The 19,158-nt window shown below is 39.8% G+C and overlaps 1 protein-coding gene across 4 annotated transcripts in view; it reads right to left on the bottom strand.

The window, feature by feature from the left end:
- Positions 1-19,158, bottom strand: part of DYNC1I1 (dynein cytoplasmic 1 intermediate chain 1) — a 283,514-nt gene that overhangs the window by 209,853 nt on the left and 54,503 nt on the right. For all 4 annotated transcript variants that reach the window (XM_059712374.1, XM_059712376.1, XM_059712375.1 and 1 more), the window contains one exon: positions 8,704-8,819. In XM_059712374.1, the coding sequence (XP_059568357.1) occupies positions 8,704-8,819 (116 nt within the window). The remainder of the gene's footprint in view (positions 1-8,703; positions 8,820-19,158) is intronic.

Raw genomic sequence — 19,158 nt, 5'->3', positions numbered from 1 at the left:
CGTTTTACTGGAAAGAAGATCCACAAAGGTCCCCTGCTGCCATGTTGGAAATAGAACCTTTACATACTTCTTGAGTTAGTCAACATATAAACTATTATCCTCAAAGGAATAAAAGATTTGATGTACCCCTTAGTGTTGTTTAATCCTGATATTTCTTGACTCTATCATTGATCAGGAGCAATGAACAGAAACAACGTCCTCTTCATTTTGGTGTACAGTGGGAGTTATATTTGAAAATTATTAATGTGCTTTTCAGTTTGTCTTTCTGAACATAATGATCTTCACTCTAGTCTATCTAGGGCAGAGGTGGGGAACATCTGACCCATGGGCCATACAAGGCCCGTGAAATCATTGGGTCTGGCCCTGCCACGGCATTGGGGGTGAGTTAACTAAATGTTTAACCAAAGATAGCCGGCTCATTTTTAAGTTGATAATTTTGTATGTCCCGCAAATGATGTTATAAATATCCAAATGGGCCTTGGCAGAAAAAAAGACTCTCCACCCCTGATCTAGGGCATTCATTTGCCACAGAATTTGCTAGAATCTGATGAAAAATAATGAAAGTAAAACAGCTAAAGATTCAGCTCCCTTCTCAAAAACTGGATTTTGGAATACCATAGTAGGGTGAGAGCTAGGTTTAATTAAGGTAAAAAGGATATTCCAAATTCCTTTTCCTTACCAGTTAGAATGTCAAAAAACCATAAAGATCACTCCTTTTGTCTACTCTCCCAAATCTATGGTACAGAATATCTGAGCATAGTCACTTGGGGAATTGGTGTTGGTTATTTGGCCTAATAGGGGCTTGATCTATTTTCAGGTAAGTGTCAAGAAAAGCAGCATTTAGGGAGGAGACGAGAGGAATTTCAGAGGTATATGGATTTCCACATTTTGGAAAGAAGCACCAGGAATGGTGGAGTGTTAGATAACTGAGAAGAGAAATGAACACATGAACACAGGGGCCCTTGAACCATATTCCTTGTTTGGGAATCTAGGAGGAGAGCATTATGCAACAGGCCTCATTCACCACGTGGTAACCCAGCCTCAGTGGAGTCGGTTGGCATGATAAGAAAGAGATTACTGGCAAGTGCTTCTGAGCCTCCCTCGGATCATCTGAGGCATGGACACTGAATTGAGAGCCAGTCAGCCAGGGGATCTACTATGATGGAATAAGGGATTATGTGACATGGACTGGGCATGGACTTCTAGGCCAAGGGCTTAGTAGAGACCAAGGTATTGAATCAAAGTCTGGAGACAATGAAAGCTGGGAGGAGACTAAGTCATCAAGAGGGAAGTGGTCCATGTTCTCTAGGAATATTGCCAAGCCAAAACAATAGCCACAAGCTCACCAGCTGCATGCTATAGCACGGGGTGCCAGGGTGCCAGTGCCCAGGGGGGCAGAGAACATCATCTCAGAGAGCGCGGAAGTCAGCCAGCACACTGGGGAGGACTGGCATGAGGCCAGAGTGCCTCTAATCCCTGTCGACTCCACCATGGCCACGAGGTCATGTAAACCTCCCCTCTCTCCCCTCTATACTTGGCCGTGACCTTAGGGAGAGAAGTAGTTGAGAGTGAAGTTCCATGAGAATTTGAGCATTTCCTCCCAATCTTAACTGAACGTACCAATTGAGTCTGTTTAACATAAGTAAGAGATTGTGCTAAGGTTGTTTATTTTGTTCATTTTCCCCATTTTCTCTGACAGCCAGTAGTATTGTAGGCAACTGGGGACAAAATAAGAGCTGCCTTCTCTCTGCACTTCTGATTTATAAGGTGAGTAAATTCTGTAGCAACACTACAAGTGCAGTAATATACATGAACGTGCCAAGCACATAATAAATATAATTTCTATAATTTTTCTCTTTACCTACTCTTTTTTCTTCTCACACCAGAGTGGGCATTTTTACATTTTGGGGGGCTGCCCAGCATTTGAACAACTTTTGTTGGAGGGGAGTATCCCAAACTAGGTCAAAGTAAAGTCATAGCTTCCGCTAAGACTACAGAGGCTGGGGCAGGGTAGTTATTCCTCTACCTGGCCCCTCACAGCTAATGCAGGGCATGTGCCCTCGGCCTAGCGACTGGACTTCCTCATGGCTCTTTACATCTCCAGGGAGCACTGTCAAGGTGCTGGGAGAGGGAGAGGTTTGAAAGGCAGCAGTGAGTAGAGTTTAAATCCTGAGCGTAATGATGACTGTCCAGTGACGGGAAGTCCAGGAGGTTTAGGTCTTACCAGGCTGACCAGGTTTCGTGGCATGACCTTGCTGTGTTAGCTGCTGTCCCAGTCTGCTTGGCTGCCATCACAAGATACCATAGACTGAGTAGCTTAAACAACAGACATTTATTTTCTCACAGTTCTAGAGGCTGGGAAGTCCAAGATCAAGTTACCGGCCGATTCGGTTTCTCATGGGAGCTCTCTTCCTGGCTTGCTGACTCCCCCACCCTGCGTCCTCACATAGCCTTTCCTCGGTGCATGCACGTGGAGAGGGAGAAAGACAGATCTCTCTCCTTCCTCCTCTAAGGCCACCCATTCTATCAGATTAGGGTTCTACCCCGATGGCCTCATTTAACCTTAATTACCTCCTGTAAGCCCTATCTCCACAGACAGTCCCATTGAGGGTTAGGGCTGCCTTCTCTCTATTCTGACCTAATTCTCTAACTTTTGTCAATTCTATCAAGTGTCTCGTATCTTTCCAACAAATCCCTTTTCTATTTAAGTTAACCAGAGTTAGCTTCTACTGTTGATAACCACGAACCCCAACTGGTGCAGAAAGTGGTACTAGAAGACAGTCACCTGGGGAACTGATGTTGGTTATTTGCCCTAACAGGGGCTAAAGAAAATGAAAATGCAGTTAGAGTTCAGGAATGGGAACCCGTCAGCTGTAACAAATAGCTAGATGAATTTTTTCTTCTGTGGTGATCTTTAATGAAGTGTCCATTGAAAAGAAGGATTTAAGGGATCAAATTGTCACTGCCATTGAACAGTGTGAATGGCATGAAGAATTTAAAGATGCTAGGGTGAGGTAGTGGCTTCTAATGGGACTGGACAGCTTAAAGAAGAGATGACAAGCTTAAATCTCTGTATTTTACCTCAAGGCACAGGTCCAGAGAATTTCTCTGGTTGTGATAAATGTCTATGTAAATGTCTGCCAGAATCAAACCCAAATTTAAAATTTTGTGGGATCCTGACTATTCTGTAAAATGCAGCCCCACCAGCTCATTTATATGAAAGTGACAGTGCAGACCAGGAAATAACAGAAAATTAAATATTGGGGAGAATATAGAGGCCTGGGAGTACCCCCAAACCATATTCTATACGAAGCCTTGCTGGACAGACAAAGAAGACCCACCTCATTTCTCTTTGCATCTTCATCATCTTATATCAGGCTTGAGCCAGCTCTTGGGCTCTATTTATAGACCTTGATAATCTTACCTTCAACACAGAGCATCATGCCAGCAGGACCTAAAGAGTAATCTGGATTGGTACCTTCAAGACTTTGCTAAGACAGAGGTAGGCTAGAGGATGGGAGGAAAATCTTTAAAATATAGAGGCCTGCTACTTCAGGAAAGTTTCTATGGGTCTAGTGGTCCAGTCAACTCCAAATATATAGCAAGTACCTGGATTCTATTATGCTAAGAGCCATATTGCCTGGTGGGCTGTTCTGGCTTTTGCAGGCAACACATCAACATTTCCATGTACTTATTTAATTCATTTACCAAGTGACTCAAAAAAGGCTTCTACTTTTAAGTGGCCATACTACGTAGAAGTTATAATCCAGCTGATCCAGTGATGCCCATAGTGTCTGTGGCAAATTGGACAAATAGCTCTAAAAGGAAAGCACAGAACAAGTCCTTAGATTTTTGAGAAATAATGTAGCCACTTCATTATGTTATTATTCTTTTGAGAGATAGGTGTTAATTTGCCACTGAACCCAAGGAGAAATTAAAGGCTTCTCCTCTGGAATATCAAGACTGGCTAACATCAAGGCCAATATCATTTTATTTTCTAGCCTAAATCAAGAATTAAACCATCGAAGCTCTCAAAACTAACAGCTGAAAAGGTGATTCAGAGAGAGGGAAAATGATCTTTGTGTGGGTTTTTGTGTTCGTTTTTTGTAGTTAGAACATTCTAACTACTCCATATAAATACTCTTAAAAAAGAATGCCTGAAATGTCTATGTTCATTAGATAGCTTTTTGGGGTAGGGGTAGGGGTGGGGGGGGGGTGGGAAGGAGGGTCTTTCAAGAGACTTGCCATGATATGAGATGAACATTGTATAAAGAAAACTAATCTCCTGGGAGAGGATCCCTCAATCCCTGACCTTATTAACATGGGCCCCACGGCGCTACAGTTTGTTCTAAGAGGATTAACACTTTAAACTGGTGTCAAAGGGGAAATAGCAGGCATATTTCAAGGAAGCAAAAAAATGGCAGATGTCAATCTCTCCCTGGAATACTGTCAGTTCTTATCTAAGAAACAGAAGCTTAAGAATAAGATTAGTGTGTGTCCTCTTCACTAGGGATTTTTAATTTGCAGCCCAGATGCCACCATGGCTTGTCTCCAAACATATGGTTGCTTTAAATAATAAGTTCAGAGAAAGAGTGTAAGGTCCAGGAAATTGGGAGCCAATTGAAAAGCTGGAGTCAGGTTATAACACCACTTGTTTTCTCCCAAGTCATCTCCAGGTGTTTCAGGAATGGCTTGAACTCTCTGATTACAAATTTAAGGTTCCAAATAAATATTTCCACTTAGATTCTCTGGAACGTTCCTTCATTTGGCAATTTTTGAAAACATATTTTTTTTTGATTTCAAAAAGGAAAGGAGAGGGAGAGAAATAGAAACATTCATGATGAGAGAGAATCATCAATGGGCTGCCTCCTGTATGCTTCCTCCTGGGGACCAAGCCCACAACCCAGGCATGTGCCCTAACCAGGAATCAAACTGTGACCTCCTGATTCATAGGTCTATACTCAACCACTGAGCCACGTGGCCAGGCCCTTTGGCAATTTTTTATAGAAGTATGTTCCTGGGGCCACCGAGGTGTAGGAAGCTTTAAATTCAACTGCCAGGGGCAATTGAGTACTCAAATCTTAATGTTGATCTCTCCTCACTTCATATAGAAAGAGAGGGGAGCAGCAGAGGTCTAGACGCCTATCAAGGAGGTCATACATGGTCTTTGGCAGTCCCTGGGTAGTATGAAGACAGGGTAAACGGAATGACTATCCCAATGGATATGTGAACTATTAACTAAGAAGGGAAAACCCAGGGGCTTTCCACTCTGCCTCTATGATGACAGGATGAGCCTTATTTTGGATTTGCCTTGCTGAGGGTTCAACATTGCTTCTGTCTAACCATCTAACAAGCATTATAGATGCCCTTGGACATGGAGGAAAATCTATGATGTAATTCACCCGGAAGAATTCTCTACAATTCAGGGAGGTCTTCTCACCCAAGACTCTCTGCTCAGCCACGGTGACGTGGCTGCCAGTGCAGTTTGGTGGGGAGACAGTATGTGCAAGTGTATTGAGGCATGAGGCTGCACAGCACCTTGGAAAATGCAAGAAAATCAGTCTTTCTTGAATGCAAGAAATGGGGCATGAGAGGGAAATGAAAAAAGAGGGGTGACCAACAGGTGGTCACTAAGTTCCAATTTTTAAGATATCATGAAGAGAAGAGGAGGGTCAGAGAACTCTTCAAAACTATCAGCAGGTTATATAAGTCTCCTCCTCCTCTTCCTCCCCGCTCCAGAGTGGTCTGCATCTTTCTAAGTGAGTTACTAAATTCTTTCTCTCAGGGGTCATTATTGAACTTGGAGCTTCTGAGATGCCTGGGATCATCTTTGTCATTCAGCAGCATTTGTTGGATGTCTACTGCCCACTATAATTTAGTTAGGAAGCAGAAGACTGGCTTCCTAACTAATATCAGGACCTCATGGTCAGTAAAGGGAGATATTAATAACAGGCAGGCAGAGGTAGTTTGGCAAGGAACCATATTTTTTTCCTTTCTTACTACTTGGGAATAAAAAGCATGTGTTTAAAATATCTGTGGGGTAGAGAGACCCTGCTCCCCCCGTATCGGTGTTTCCTATTCTCAGCCTTTTCTCTGCAGCTAATGACCTATAAGCAGAGAGGGAAGGTCTAAACTTGTATTAAAAAAAAAAAAAAAAAGTTCATGCAGATGTCATTCCTAAATCTTCCTGGTTTAAATTGTTCTCTGGAATGTTTCTCCTAACAGGCCATTATGATCACAAATTAAAGAGACTATTCACTTTAGTACACAGTGGAGAAAAGAGTTAGGCTTGGGCAAATCCCAAATACCGTCCTTTTCATTTTAAAGAATAAAACGAGAACATGTGAAAAACCGAATGCACAAGAATTCCATTAGATCAATGCTCTGAGATCACTAGTTTGAATATATTAAATTTTCCATAGTCGCTTAATGACTTTAAAAAAATAATCATCATTCCTTCATACACTATGGGCAATAACGAACTAAAGCAGGTCTTATATACACCACAGCTTTAAAGAAGATCCATTCGAGAGCCTCATTCTGTCATGAATTTAGTAGTTCATCGTTTCCTGCCTCTGAAAGGCTGCAGTTGCCACTGAAAACATTGTCATGGCTCAAGACCCCAAACTGGAAACCAACTCAAATCTGCCTCATGGTAGATCCTTGCTGCCCCTGCTCTCCCATTGCTGCCCCTGGCCCTCCCTCTGCCATCTCCCTTCACAGAGCAGGTGAAAGGCAAGCCCCGGCTCCTTCATCAGCCAGGTGGCTGGGCGCCTCCAGGCAGCCAGAGGTCAAGGAAGCATCTGTGGTGAGAGGACAATCTGCTGAACCCAAATCTAAAGTTCTTCCTGTCTAAACTCTTCGGGGATTGTTTCCACGTCTAGAGCTACAGCAGCTAGTTTTGAATTCAAGTCTGTATTGTGGAATCTGAACCACTGACACACCCATCACCACAAAACACTCTGAGTCTTGTTAACAAAACAGAGCAGACTTCTGCCAATATCTAAGGAATAAATTCCTTCTCTCCTGCTGCTTGGACCGCAGCGTAATGAGGTCTCCCAAGCTCTCTCTGCAGCCATAAAATGAATGCACCGGCTTTTCCTTTTGATGTGTCCAGTTTAAAAGTTTAGAGTGGATGCCTGTTCATCCTTAATTTATCTTCCCTGGTAAGTATTTCTGTACCTTTCCCAATATCTGAAGTCTACACATTTAAAAAACAAGAGTTCACTCCTTCTCTGATTTCAGTTGTATAACTATGTTATGAGTCAAATTTGGGGCTAAGTAAACATACCTCAGGCTACAGCCTACAAATACCTCTGGCAGTTAATTAACTCAAACAAATGTTTGGGTTGGGTGGTGAGGTTGTTTTTTTAATGAATCTTCCCAATCTGCTGGACACCCAAGGACAGACTAGGTGGGCTCCCCAAGGCTTTTCTAACTTTGTCTTTCCGCCACATTAATATACAGGTCTTACATTTGTTGCAGTGGTTTAACATTTCGCCACCAGAGGGAGCTACTTGTTTGCATCTAAAAACTTTCAATATCAGACTTGAAAAATGGAGTCCCTGTTACCAAAGAATCACCCAGGAAAGGTTCTCAGAAGGCCTGTAGGCATCAATTTCACTTTGCTTTTGACATTATGTGTTTAAAACCGAAATTCAAAAACTCTGTAGCTTGCACAAACCAAACTGCACTGATTTATATATTTGCTGTATACCATGCAGGAAATAGGAACCATTTTTCATTCTCACAGCTTTTGTACAGTATTGACTACATAACAACAGAAAACCAGAATTCTAGCACACCAAACAGCAAAACAATATAAAGAAAAAAAAAGAATGTGCTTGCCTCTAACAATATTGCTGTTCTCGAGCAATGCAATCTGTGCTTATCCTATTGTAAGTATATACGGGTCCCTCTTCTGCTTTGGTGTAAATTTTCACTCCCAGGGAGCATTCTGATTTATCAGCTTTAACTTCTCTTATTCATATATATAAATATTTTTCATCCACCGAGATTTGAATGCAAATTTTCCACTCGATGTTTTCTGGTATGTATGAAGGAGCGTGAATTCAATTCCCGTGCACCTCTGATAAGCTTGCATTGTAAAGCTTTTTAAATAATGGTAAGAAACTCTATGTGTTGTCTTCTGAATTGGCAAAGCAAATCAGCGGTCAGCAAAGCTTTTCTGTAAAGCACCAGATTACAGTAAAGATTTTTGGCTCTGTGAGCCATAACTTCTCTGTCACAACTACTCAACTTTACCATAGTAGCCAAAAAGCAACCATATCACCATGCACAGCTGGGTGTGGCTGCGTTCCAAAACACTATTTTGAGGAACAGGTGGTAGACTCTAGTTGGCGGACTCCTGCAAATGATGAACCTTAATGTACACACTCTTCGTATTGATAACATTCAGAACAATTTCTATTATATCACCCTGTGATGATCCCCCTGCCTCCCACACAGGTTTGACAGAGTGGGAATCTCACTAAGTTATCCATGTTAAAGCTCATGGGTCCCGTGGAAGAGAACCGCTGGATTCCCTCTCTAGAGACAAAGAAGACTTGAGCGTTGGCGTGTCATTATGTCAGGGACCTGTAAAGATCTCGTCTGGTAAACTATGAAGTCAACAAGAAGGATGGGACTCCCTGGCAATTTCTCCAGAGACAATATGGAAAGTAAACGAAAGACATAGTTCACCTTCAGACTGATGTGTAGCCAGAGGAGTCTGAGTCTCCTTGGAGTAGGATACTACTTCCCGGGGCAGGAAATCCACCTGGGTAACCTTCGACACTCCCAGTTTGTGTAGTCTCCGCCTATAAGTAACAAAGTACACATGCTTAGAGAGGGAAATCATTCCATGCAGAAGAGCTATCAGTACTAAAACAAAGGATCACACCAAACTCCCAATACCCTCAGTTTCCAGTACAAGGGTCAGGGTAAGCCAGTAGAACTGACCTTTGAGACACTTGGGTTCTTGGCCCACTTTGGCCCTACTTTGCTGGGTGATGTCAGATGGGACCCTCATGCTGACTCATTGGTTTTTCTATCTATAAAACAAAGGTCTTTGTCCAGCTCAGGTAAGACCCCTTCCATTCTGAGCATCTCTGAATTTGCTTGATTTAAATTCATAAAGGGAATTTTCATTTGTAATATAAAATTCTAGTCTCTTAGGTAAAAGGGACAAGAGAGAAATATGCCTCTCAAATGTAAAGAAAAGAGAGATGGAGTAACATGTTCTCTGTGACAACAATAAGAAGATATTACAAGGGGGAGTATAACACCTTTCATTTCTCCAGAAAAGTAACTAGCACAGAACAGCATGTGAATCTGTTTAAAGACTCCCTGATATACAGCACAGAGGAGTGAAGAGGCCACTGGCTAACAGTGATAAAGTTCTACCTTGGAATTCCTAAATGAACTGTGACCATGTAAAAAATTATTTCTGAATATTTATGTAGCACTTGAAGAGTTTTCAGATGTCTTTCACCTCTATGAGGTATATGGGCAAATGTTACCATCACCTCCAGCTTATAGATGAGGAACTTAAACACTGTTGGCCTGAATCCTGGTCTATGCTTTTCCCACTAAAACCTAACTCCTACCTAAGGTTCTCGATGGTGATTTCTGAGTTACTGCAAAAGCCTGAAGTGCCTCCTGAATCACCCAGGAAACATCCAATCATGGAGGCAGAACAGTCTGGTGGCCAAGTACACAAACACTAGCCACACCACTAGCTGTCTGTGTGACCATGAACAAGTTATCTAACCGCTCTCGGCCTCAGTTCCCTCATCTGTAAAATGGAGATATTACTAGCACTTACTATTAGGACGATTATGGATAATGTATATGAGCCACATACATATTACGTAAAATTTATGTATACATATATACATAATTTACAGACATATATAGCTTATGACAGTTTCTAGAACAATATTTTTTGCATATACATTTAGTATTAATATTGAACATATCCTATTATATTTCTTAAAAATGTACAGGTAGCCAGAACCGGTTTGGCTCAGTGGATAGAGCGTTGGCCTGCGGACTCAGGGGTCCCGGGTTCGATTCCGGTCAAGGGCATGTACCTTGGTTGCGGGCACATCCCCAGTGGGGGTGGGGGGGCGTGCAGGAGGCAGCTGATCAATGTTTCTCTCTCATTGATGTTTCTGGCTCTCTATCCCTCTCCCTTCCTCTCTGTAAAAAATCAATACAATATATTTTTTTAAAAATGTACAGGTAGACAGTATGTGTGTAAAAGACAGAGGGAAAAAGAGAAAGATGAAATAATAATTTATCCCAAACCACACATTTCTAGCTCTCTAGGACTAGTGGAAGCACACTCTGTTCACATTATTGTTTTTAATTATTACTAGCAGATGGCACAGACTCACTGCGTTTATTTTTTAGTAGCAGTCATAATAAGATGAAAGAACATGCATAGCATAGCCAGGAATTTCTATGCACAATTTCCCAAGCATTCTTGGGAAACACAAACTTCCTCTTTTCTATGAGCTACTGAAACAACTGAGGTAAGATCTCAGATGCACACAAAGTAGACACAAACAAACCACGGCTGGCTTGGAGAGCAAGCCCGGCCGGCTGTCTCTGCTGGCCCAATGAGCATGACTGCAGCCCAAGCCACGTGGGACTATTCACCCAGAAGCCTGGACCAGAGTGTAAAGGAGGGTCAGGCTGGGTCCCCAGCCCTCCATGCAGCCTCCCGCAAAAGAATTAGAAAACATTTTGTTTTAGTAACTGTGTCAACACTTTACATATATTATCTTGTTTTATTCTTATTTTTAAAATTTTACATCATATTCCAATTTTACAGATTATAAAACATCACTGAGCCTAAATTTTCTCATTTGCTCAAAATGGCAAAGGCATTGACAGACCTAGGCCTTGGCTCTGTCCAACACTACCAAGGACCATGTTTTTAAAAACTGTGTTGTTGACCTTGTTCTCCTGCTTTTTCCTGATGCCTTATGATCATCCACTGATTGAGGCACACTCTTACAACCCAGTAAAGTAGAGGTCCAAGCACATGCCCATTTATAATTATGAGAAAGGATTCTTGGGAAGCAGCCAGGCCTAGATTATCAGGACACACTGAAAGGATCATGCTTCCAAGGTAAGTACCATACAATGGTTCCCAGCCCTAGCCAGTATACCTTTGCTGGAGAAATGCCTAATTCAAATTCTTTGCCCATTTTAAAATTGGGTTATTTGTCTTTTATTGCTGAGTTGTAAGAGATTTTCACATACTTTGGATACTAGACCCTTAGCAGACATATGACTTGCAAATATTTTATCCCATTCTGTGGGTTGTCTTTTCACTTTCTTGATGGTGTCCTTTGAAGTACTAAAGTCTTAAATTTAATGAAATCAATTTATCTATGTTTTCATTGGTTGCTTGTGCTTTTGGTGTCATATCTAAGAAACCATTGCCCAATCTAAGATCATGAATTTACACCTACGTCTTCTCCAAAGTTTTAGCTCTGACATTTAGTTTTTGATCTATTTTTTAGTTAATTTTGCATATGGAGTGAAGTAGGGGTATAATTTCATTCTTTTGCATGTGGATATTCAGTTGCCTCATGCTTAATTTTTCTTACTCTTCAGAGGCAAAATTGACCTTGGGGAGCTGAGAAAGGTTTTTGAAATGAACATCGACCCTCATTGATGCCCATTGGCCCCAACCAGTAGCCAAATCTGACCCTGGGAGAATGGGTTCAAGAGGGACTGCATCACCTAAAAGCTTCCCAAGGCACGTGAAAGAGAACCTGAGAGTGTCTTCACCACGGTCATAAGCATCATCAAATGCCTCCTGAGTTGGTTAGAAACAGTGCAACTCATCATGCTCTAATTTCAGACCACAGTTAATTATATACAACAAGGTAAGTGGATAAAACTGCATAAACACTGTTGTACTATTTCTATTATCAGAGAACTGGCTTTAGGTAGTGAAAGCTTTAAGCAAGATGGCTGCCATGAGAACTTCACAGAACCATCAGCTAATCCTCTGCTACTGAGCCTGACATTAGTAGAATTTTGTTTAATGTCATTGTGCAGGAGCCTCTGTGAAGACATAGCAAAGCCAGAATAGAAGTATACCTCAAGCATCTGAGAAACTTCAGCTATTAGAAATTGTAAATCTCAGAAGACTCTCAATATTGGTCTTTGAATGGAAGTCTCAACGTGTTCAATGAGTGGAAATCATAATGTTGAGGATATATTGGCTAGACCTGGAGGCAGGAGAAGAGTGTGGGTAAATAAGTACAGATTCAGGAACTTGTGTCAGAAGCCAAGAAATCAAAAGGGTCATTGTAATAATGGGCAGCCTCTAGAGGACGGAAGGGACCTGGAAGTCAAGCAGATGAAACCAGGAACAGATGTTCCCAGAGACAAAGAGTTATTTGGCCAGATGCCAATGTAGGCCAAAGGCAAGGAATAAAAGAATGTCTGCAATGGGCCCAGATTCAATCCTGCTGGGTTTTATGCCTAATTATTTGCATATGACTATTTCATCCCTAAGATACATGAGTGGTACTACCAGAGATATTTTTTCCGTGTGCTACTTACAAATTTCTGAGGTTTCTCAAAGAAGAGGCCCCTAAAACTGAGAGAGTGATAATGATACCATTTTCTTCCTTGTCCAGAAATCCTATACGTACCTACCATGTTCTTGACAACTGGCAAAGGCCTACATCAGCCAACATTATTATCAGCAACCTTAAACAATTTTTGAAGCCCAGCACAATGCTGTATGCTTATAACATGGGGAGAATGAGGAAACCGAACATAAACATTAAAAAGCAAACAAGAATGAAAGGTAGCAAATAAAAAGAGCCAACATGAGAGTTCACAAAGTAAGTGGGACAGGAGAGTCTAATGGGCAAATTATTATGTGTTTGGGGAAACAAAGCAAGTTTCACTGGGAATAGAGGCCTGATGTGAGTCTTGAAAGACAGGCAGGACTCAGTCAAATGGAAAGGCATGAGGAGGGCATTCTGGGGAGGGAGCTCTGTAATCTAAAGATCAAATTCATATTTTATGCTCGAGAGACCAGTTTTTCAGGATGGAAGTTTTAAGTTGAGGAACAGTGGGAGATAAAATTAGAGAGGTACATTGAGGCCAGATGACTGGAGAACTTCAAATTGCAGGCTAGAGAATTTGGACTTGACCCTGTGGATGACGGGGAATTACTAAATGTGACTAAGAAACTGACAGCTTCAAAGAGACATTTAAAATGTATTAGTATAACAACTGTGTGAAGAATGGAATCAAAATCTCCTTGTTTGGCAAATGAGCAAGCAGAGATTACGTGTGGCACTTTAGAAACTGAGTGTGGAGAAAAGGGGGAACTGAGAAAGGATCTACAAGCCAAGGGTGGGTGGGTTCAGTAACTACCCAGAGAATCCAGGCAAAGGATTAATTCAAAGGAGACAGTCTAATAGATGATCTCAGGGTTTGTGACCAACAGTCTATCCAATGTGGAGACTTGGTCCAGGGTGATGAGAAAGCACTCACAGGTGACATCACTGGGAATACAGAGGACATGCTGTAGTTTGGTGACTCTGGACAAGAATTAAGGGTAGACCTTAGCAATTCACTTGGTATGGGAGGTAAAGAAAAAAATAACAGACTAGAGATTATTTCAAGATTCCATGCCTTATGGGAAGAAAAGCGAGTGGCATAACTGGAAGACATAGGGGAATCCAGAGAAAGTTCTGGTTTGGGGTAAAAATGAGTATGTCAGTGGGTGAGTTTGTGGTAAGGAGTTTTCCAATTGTATGAGATGTAAGAAAAAAGCGCAGAAAGAAGACAAAACCGAAGGTGTAGCCCTGGGAGCCACTCGCTGAGAGTCATGTGAGATAATGCTGCATCCATAAGAAAAGAGAATATAGGGAGCTAAGGGCATGGAAACCCATGCAGTATGTAAGGATGTTAAAAAAAGATAAAAGGTTATTTCGTCTTCTAAACACCATACGCTAGTGTAATTAGGTGGCAAGGCGTGACATCTCAAGGACTGATGTCTAGAGTTAGGAATGGGACACCACCAGAGGAAAGGGGACCTGGGCCCCGCACAGAGGAAGTGAGCCTGGTGTGGCAGCCCCACCACACTCGATTACCATTTATGTCAGGGGTGGGCAAACTTTTTGACTCGAGGGCCACAATGGGTTCTTAAACTGGACCGGAGGGCCGGAACAAAAGCATGGATGGAGTGTTTGTGTGAACTAATATAAATTCAAAGTAAACATCATTACATAAAAGGGTACGGTCTTTTTTTTTTTAATTTTATTCATTTCAAACGGGCCGGATCCGGCCCGCAGGCCGTAGTTTGCCCACGGCTGATTTATGTTCAGAGTGGGTGTTTTCCTCCAAGGATTGAGATGCAGCGTGATGGGTGACCTTTTCTGATTACATCAAGAAGGATGAGTTTCCATTTTCTATGTTCACAGTTTTAAAAATCATTTAAGGAAGTATTTATTTCGCTTCCATGATATTTACTGCTTACTGTGCAGAGATATTAGTTTGGCAGCTAAAGTATTTTTCCTGAACAGAAGCAAAGATCAAGTCTGGCTCAGTCTACAGGTATAGCCAAAGGCTTTGCTTTGACTTTCACAGCACAAGTAAATCTTCCCGGGAAGAGAGACGAGTCAAAAGTCATGGTTATAATAGAGCTTGACAGCATTGGTGAAGGGTGTACTATCAAGTTCCCACTTCACACAAAAAATTAAAAATTCAGAATTATCAGGACAGAAGGTTCAGAAGTTTTCTCAAATATCAGTACATACAAACACCAATAATACAGAAATGTTATAGGAATGGCTTTTTATTGAATTGATATTTATTAAAACCCTCCTATAGAAGTTTTAGCATAAACGATAACATTGAATTCAAGACATTGAGTACCAAAGTATAAGCATTCATCCTTACCGACTGGCTATATTCATTTTTCTGAAGTAGAATAAAAAAGGAATATATGTGTTTAATCCAGTTGCTAGTGTGGAACAGAAAATATCCCATAACTGCTTTTACAAGATTCTTGAGGGCAGAAAACAAAGATAGGCTCTGAGCAGTTTCTCAATAAATGTTTGGAGACTGAACACATGAGTATTTTAAGAGGTGGGCAAAGTGCTTTCTCTCACTCTTATGACAAAATTTTGATTGGATCTGTTAAAAACAATTTTATTGAAGTTTTTCATAAGTTTGTTATATATTTACAGATTCTAAGATGCATTTACCATTACATTTTGATATAGACACACACACACACACACACACACACACACACACGCACATGTGTGCACGCACACACTATGATATGCTGTTCCATATTTCAATTTCTGTAGAAAGTTTGATTAGGTGTTATTGAAGAGTCAAAGATTCAGTTTGCTCAAGAACACAACCCACATCATTCTCAAGAAAATACTTCCCATGGGCATTGTTACATGGGAAACCTTATAAATTCATTCAAACCAGAGATCAAAGCATAATACGTAAAAACATTTGACAAAACTTGGAGAATTAGCCAAAAGAAGGTTACTTCATCAACAGCCAATGAGCTATTACTATTCTGTTAGGCAAATGGAAATAACTTTAAAACATAAAAAGACTCTAGAACTACCAGATTTTCTCAAACACCTATCACCATCTTGAAGAACATGTGTTTTTCTAGTACCTTTACAGAGAACCAAATATTGATTCTTTGAGAAGAGCAATAAAATCAATAAACATCTAACCATTCTTATTCGGAGAAAAAGTCCGATAAAATTTACCAATATCAGGAGTGAGAAAGGTTACTATATATAAAGATCATGTAGATATTTAAAAGATAAGTGATTACATACACAATTTTAGGCCAATGAATTTACAAATGGAGAAGAAATGGACATATTGCTTGAAAAACACAAAGTTCACTCAGAAAAAAAATAGATAACTGCAATAGCTCCATTACTATTACAGCTATTGAATTTGTATTTTTAAAACCTTCCTCACAATAAAATTCCAAATCCAAATGGTTTCACAGGTAAATTGTATGCTAACAAATATTTAAAGAATAACTGAACATTGAAATTATGTCAACAGCATGACTCATAAAAGAACAAATTTGTAAACTGGAATTTGTCAAAATTAAAAAGTGTCTTAAAAGCTATTGAAAGAATCAAAAAGATAAGTCACAGACTGGGAAAAAATATTTATAAATTATATATCAAATAAAGGATTGTATACCAAATGTATAAAGAACTCTCCAAACTCCAGAAGTAATGAGAGTCAAACAATCAAATTAAAAAAGCAACAGGGCAAAAGATATAAGTTGACATTTCATTCAGAGAAAAATTTAAATAGGAAATGCACACATAGATATTCAACAGTCACTAGGTAAATGCAAATCAAAACTACAATGTGATACCATTACACTCTTTTACTAGTGGTTTAAAATATGTTTTAAGTCCAAAATAAGCATTGTCAAGAATGGGGAGGAACAGAGGCTCTCATACACTGCTGGTGAGAATGTGGAAAGGTGAAAAGAGTTGGAGAGCATTTTCAGTTAAATGTACATCCACTATATAATTCAGCCATTCTACTTGGTGTTATTTATAACCTCCCTCTCCCCACAAATAAATAAATAAATAAATAAATAAAAGCATATGTCCATAAAAAAATTGAAGTTTTATTTTTAATGGGAAAAAAAATGGAAGTAACCCAAATGAACATCAAAAAGTGACTGGATAAACCAACAGTGGTCTATCCATACAAGGAAATACCACTCAGTAATAAAAAGGAATGACCTACTGATACACAGGGAATCTCGAAATAATTGTTCCAAATGAAAGAAGTCAAAAGAATACCTATTGCATGATTTCATTCTTATGGTATTCTAGATATTTAAACTAATATATACTGACCACAAAAAGCAAATCAGTTGTTTGAGGGGATGGGGAGAAGCAGGAGTGAGGATTACAAAGGGGCGTGGGCAACTTTGGGGGATGATGAATACATTCATTATCTTGGTGGTGGTGATGGTTTCATGGCTGTGTTTACATTAAAACTTATCTATTTGAATCTTTTAATGTGTGTGGTTTCTTATGTCAACTAGAAAAGCTATCTTTTAAAAAAGTCAAGTGACAGAGCAAGCTATATCCAATTCCATGGCCAGGATCAAAAAAAGGAAATAAAATTGTCTCTATAAAAATCATGTAGCCTGAAGTATATTTCATAAAAGTATGTATGAGAACAAAGTTTTTCTGTAAATAAGTACTACTGAAAAGGAAAATTTTTCCTTAAATCACTATTTGAAATCGTAACATGGCTAAATAATCTCCTCTCTCAAATATTCTGAATGCTCCTTCCAAACTGTCTAAGATAAGCTACCTGGTGAACAGGAAGTCTCATATCTGTCTCTCTCTGACTCACTAGGTCCACTTGAAATTAAAATGTGGCAGGCAAGGTGGGAGCCACAGATATGCCATCTCCACAGAAAGAGTCACAAGTTTTCATCTGCATAGTTAACTGAGTTTTTGCTTAGAAAACAGATAAAAATGGGAAAAATCCTAACTGTTCCACATCAGCAAGTGTAATGTAACAGTGCCACAATCTGTCTGAAAATCTGTTCATATAAGGGCATGAGGCAGAGTCTCTGCCAGGGCCATCCTCATTTTCTCAAGCACAACGATACACTGAAGAACTGCACTCTGAAGTTCCCCTGAAACATAACGTACCATTGTTTCTCTGCGCAATTTAAGCCGTAGTTCTTGGCTATTTAAATAATATGAATTTAAATACTGGTATAATACAATGAACTATATAACTAAATTGCCAAAAAGTTTGTAATATTTTTTAAAAATAATATACCAGTTACCTAAAGTGTTAAGATGTTTCCTTGGTCTAGCAGCATTGTGAGTTGGCCAAGAACTTTTGCATATACAAAGGGCCATGGGCTGATTGCTTTGAACCTAACATGCAAATATCCCTTCAAGCTCCTCATATGCCTACAGTAGGCACTGACATTGACAGAAACCCATGGGCATGTGCCCCCAAATCTCAGCAATCCAAAATAAATAAGTAAATAAATAGCCACTTTGGAATTAATTGAGTTATATTTAGAAAGAAAATAAATAGTTGTTTCATAAAATACTGAAATAAGATATGTTATTGCCATATTAAGGTAACCCAGTGTTGTGTTGGTAAATGTTTAATAACTGGCTTGGAGAAAAGGGAGCAAGCCCTGGTTTGTAGCATTTGCCAATTTTTGTAGTGTAAATACTCCACCATGACAGAGTTCAAGCTAATTTCACTGAATGCAAAGTGAGGAAGAGAAGCACAAGTCTGAGCTTGAGCACGAGCTGGTACAAGCATCCCACTGGAAACATGTCATGTATGACCATAGCTAACTTCAATCCTATAAGAGAAGTTAATCAAATTTCTGGGATATACATGTGTGTTTTATTTTTTATTGAGTACTAATTGACATAACATTCTATTAATATCCGGTGTGCAAAGTAATGATTCCATATTTGTATATACTACAAAATGAGCACCACAATAAGTCCAGCTTACATCCATCACTAGACCTAGTTACAATTTTTTTCTTGTGACGAGAGCTTTCATGATCCACTCTCCTAGTGGCTTTTAAATATGCAATACAGCATTATTAACTACATTCATGCTGCACATTACATCCCTGTGACTTATTCATTTTATAAATGGAAGTTTGCACCTTTTGACCCCCTTCACCCATTTTGGCAACTGCCAACCTTTTGTCTTAGGCAACCACCAATCTATTTTTTTATATCCATGAGCTCATTTTTTATTTTAGATTCCGCATATAAATGAGATCAAATGGTATTTATCTTTTACTGTCTGACTTATTTCACTTAGCATAATGTCCTCAAGGTCCTTCCATATTGTTCCAAATGGCAAGATTTCAGTTTTTATGGCTTAACAATATTCTATTTATTGTACATATATACCACATTTTCATTCTGAAGCTATCTTTTAACCTGTGGCAATACATTTCCATCTGAAAAAAGATATGATCTTTAGGATGTAGAAGACATTACCCATCATCAAATATTTGCAATTTCTTAATATTGAGGAAATCAACAAATGCATTTTCCTTAATAGGACTCGTTCTATGTTCAT

The sequence above is a fragment of the Myotis daubentonii genome, chromosome 10 (assembly GCF_963259705.1).
Source record: "Myotis daubentonii chromosome 10, mMyoDau2.1, whole genome shotgun sequence".
In the NCBI taxonomy this organism is placed as follows: Eukaryota; Metazoa; Chordata; class Mammalia; order Chiroptera; family Vespertilionidae; genus Myotis; species Myotis daubentonii.
The sequence above is the reverse complement of the archived record's forward strand: the minus strand, read 5'-3'. Positions and strand labels throughout refer to the sequence as shown.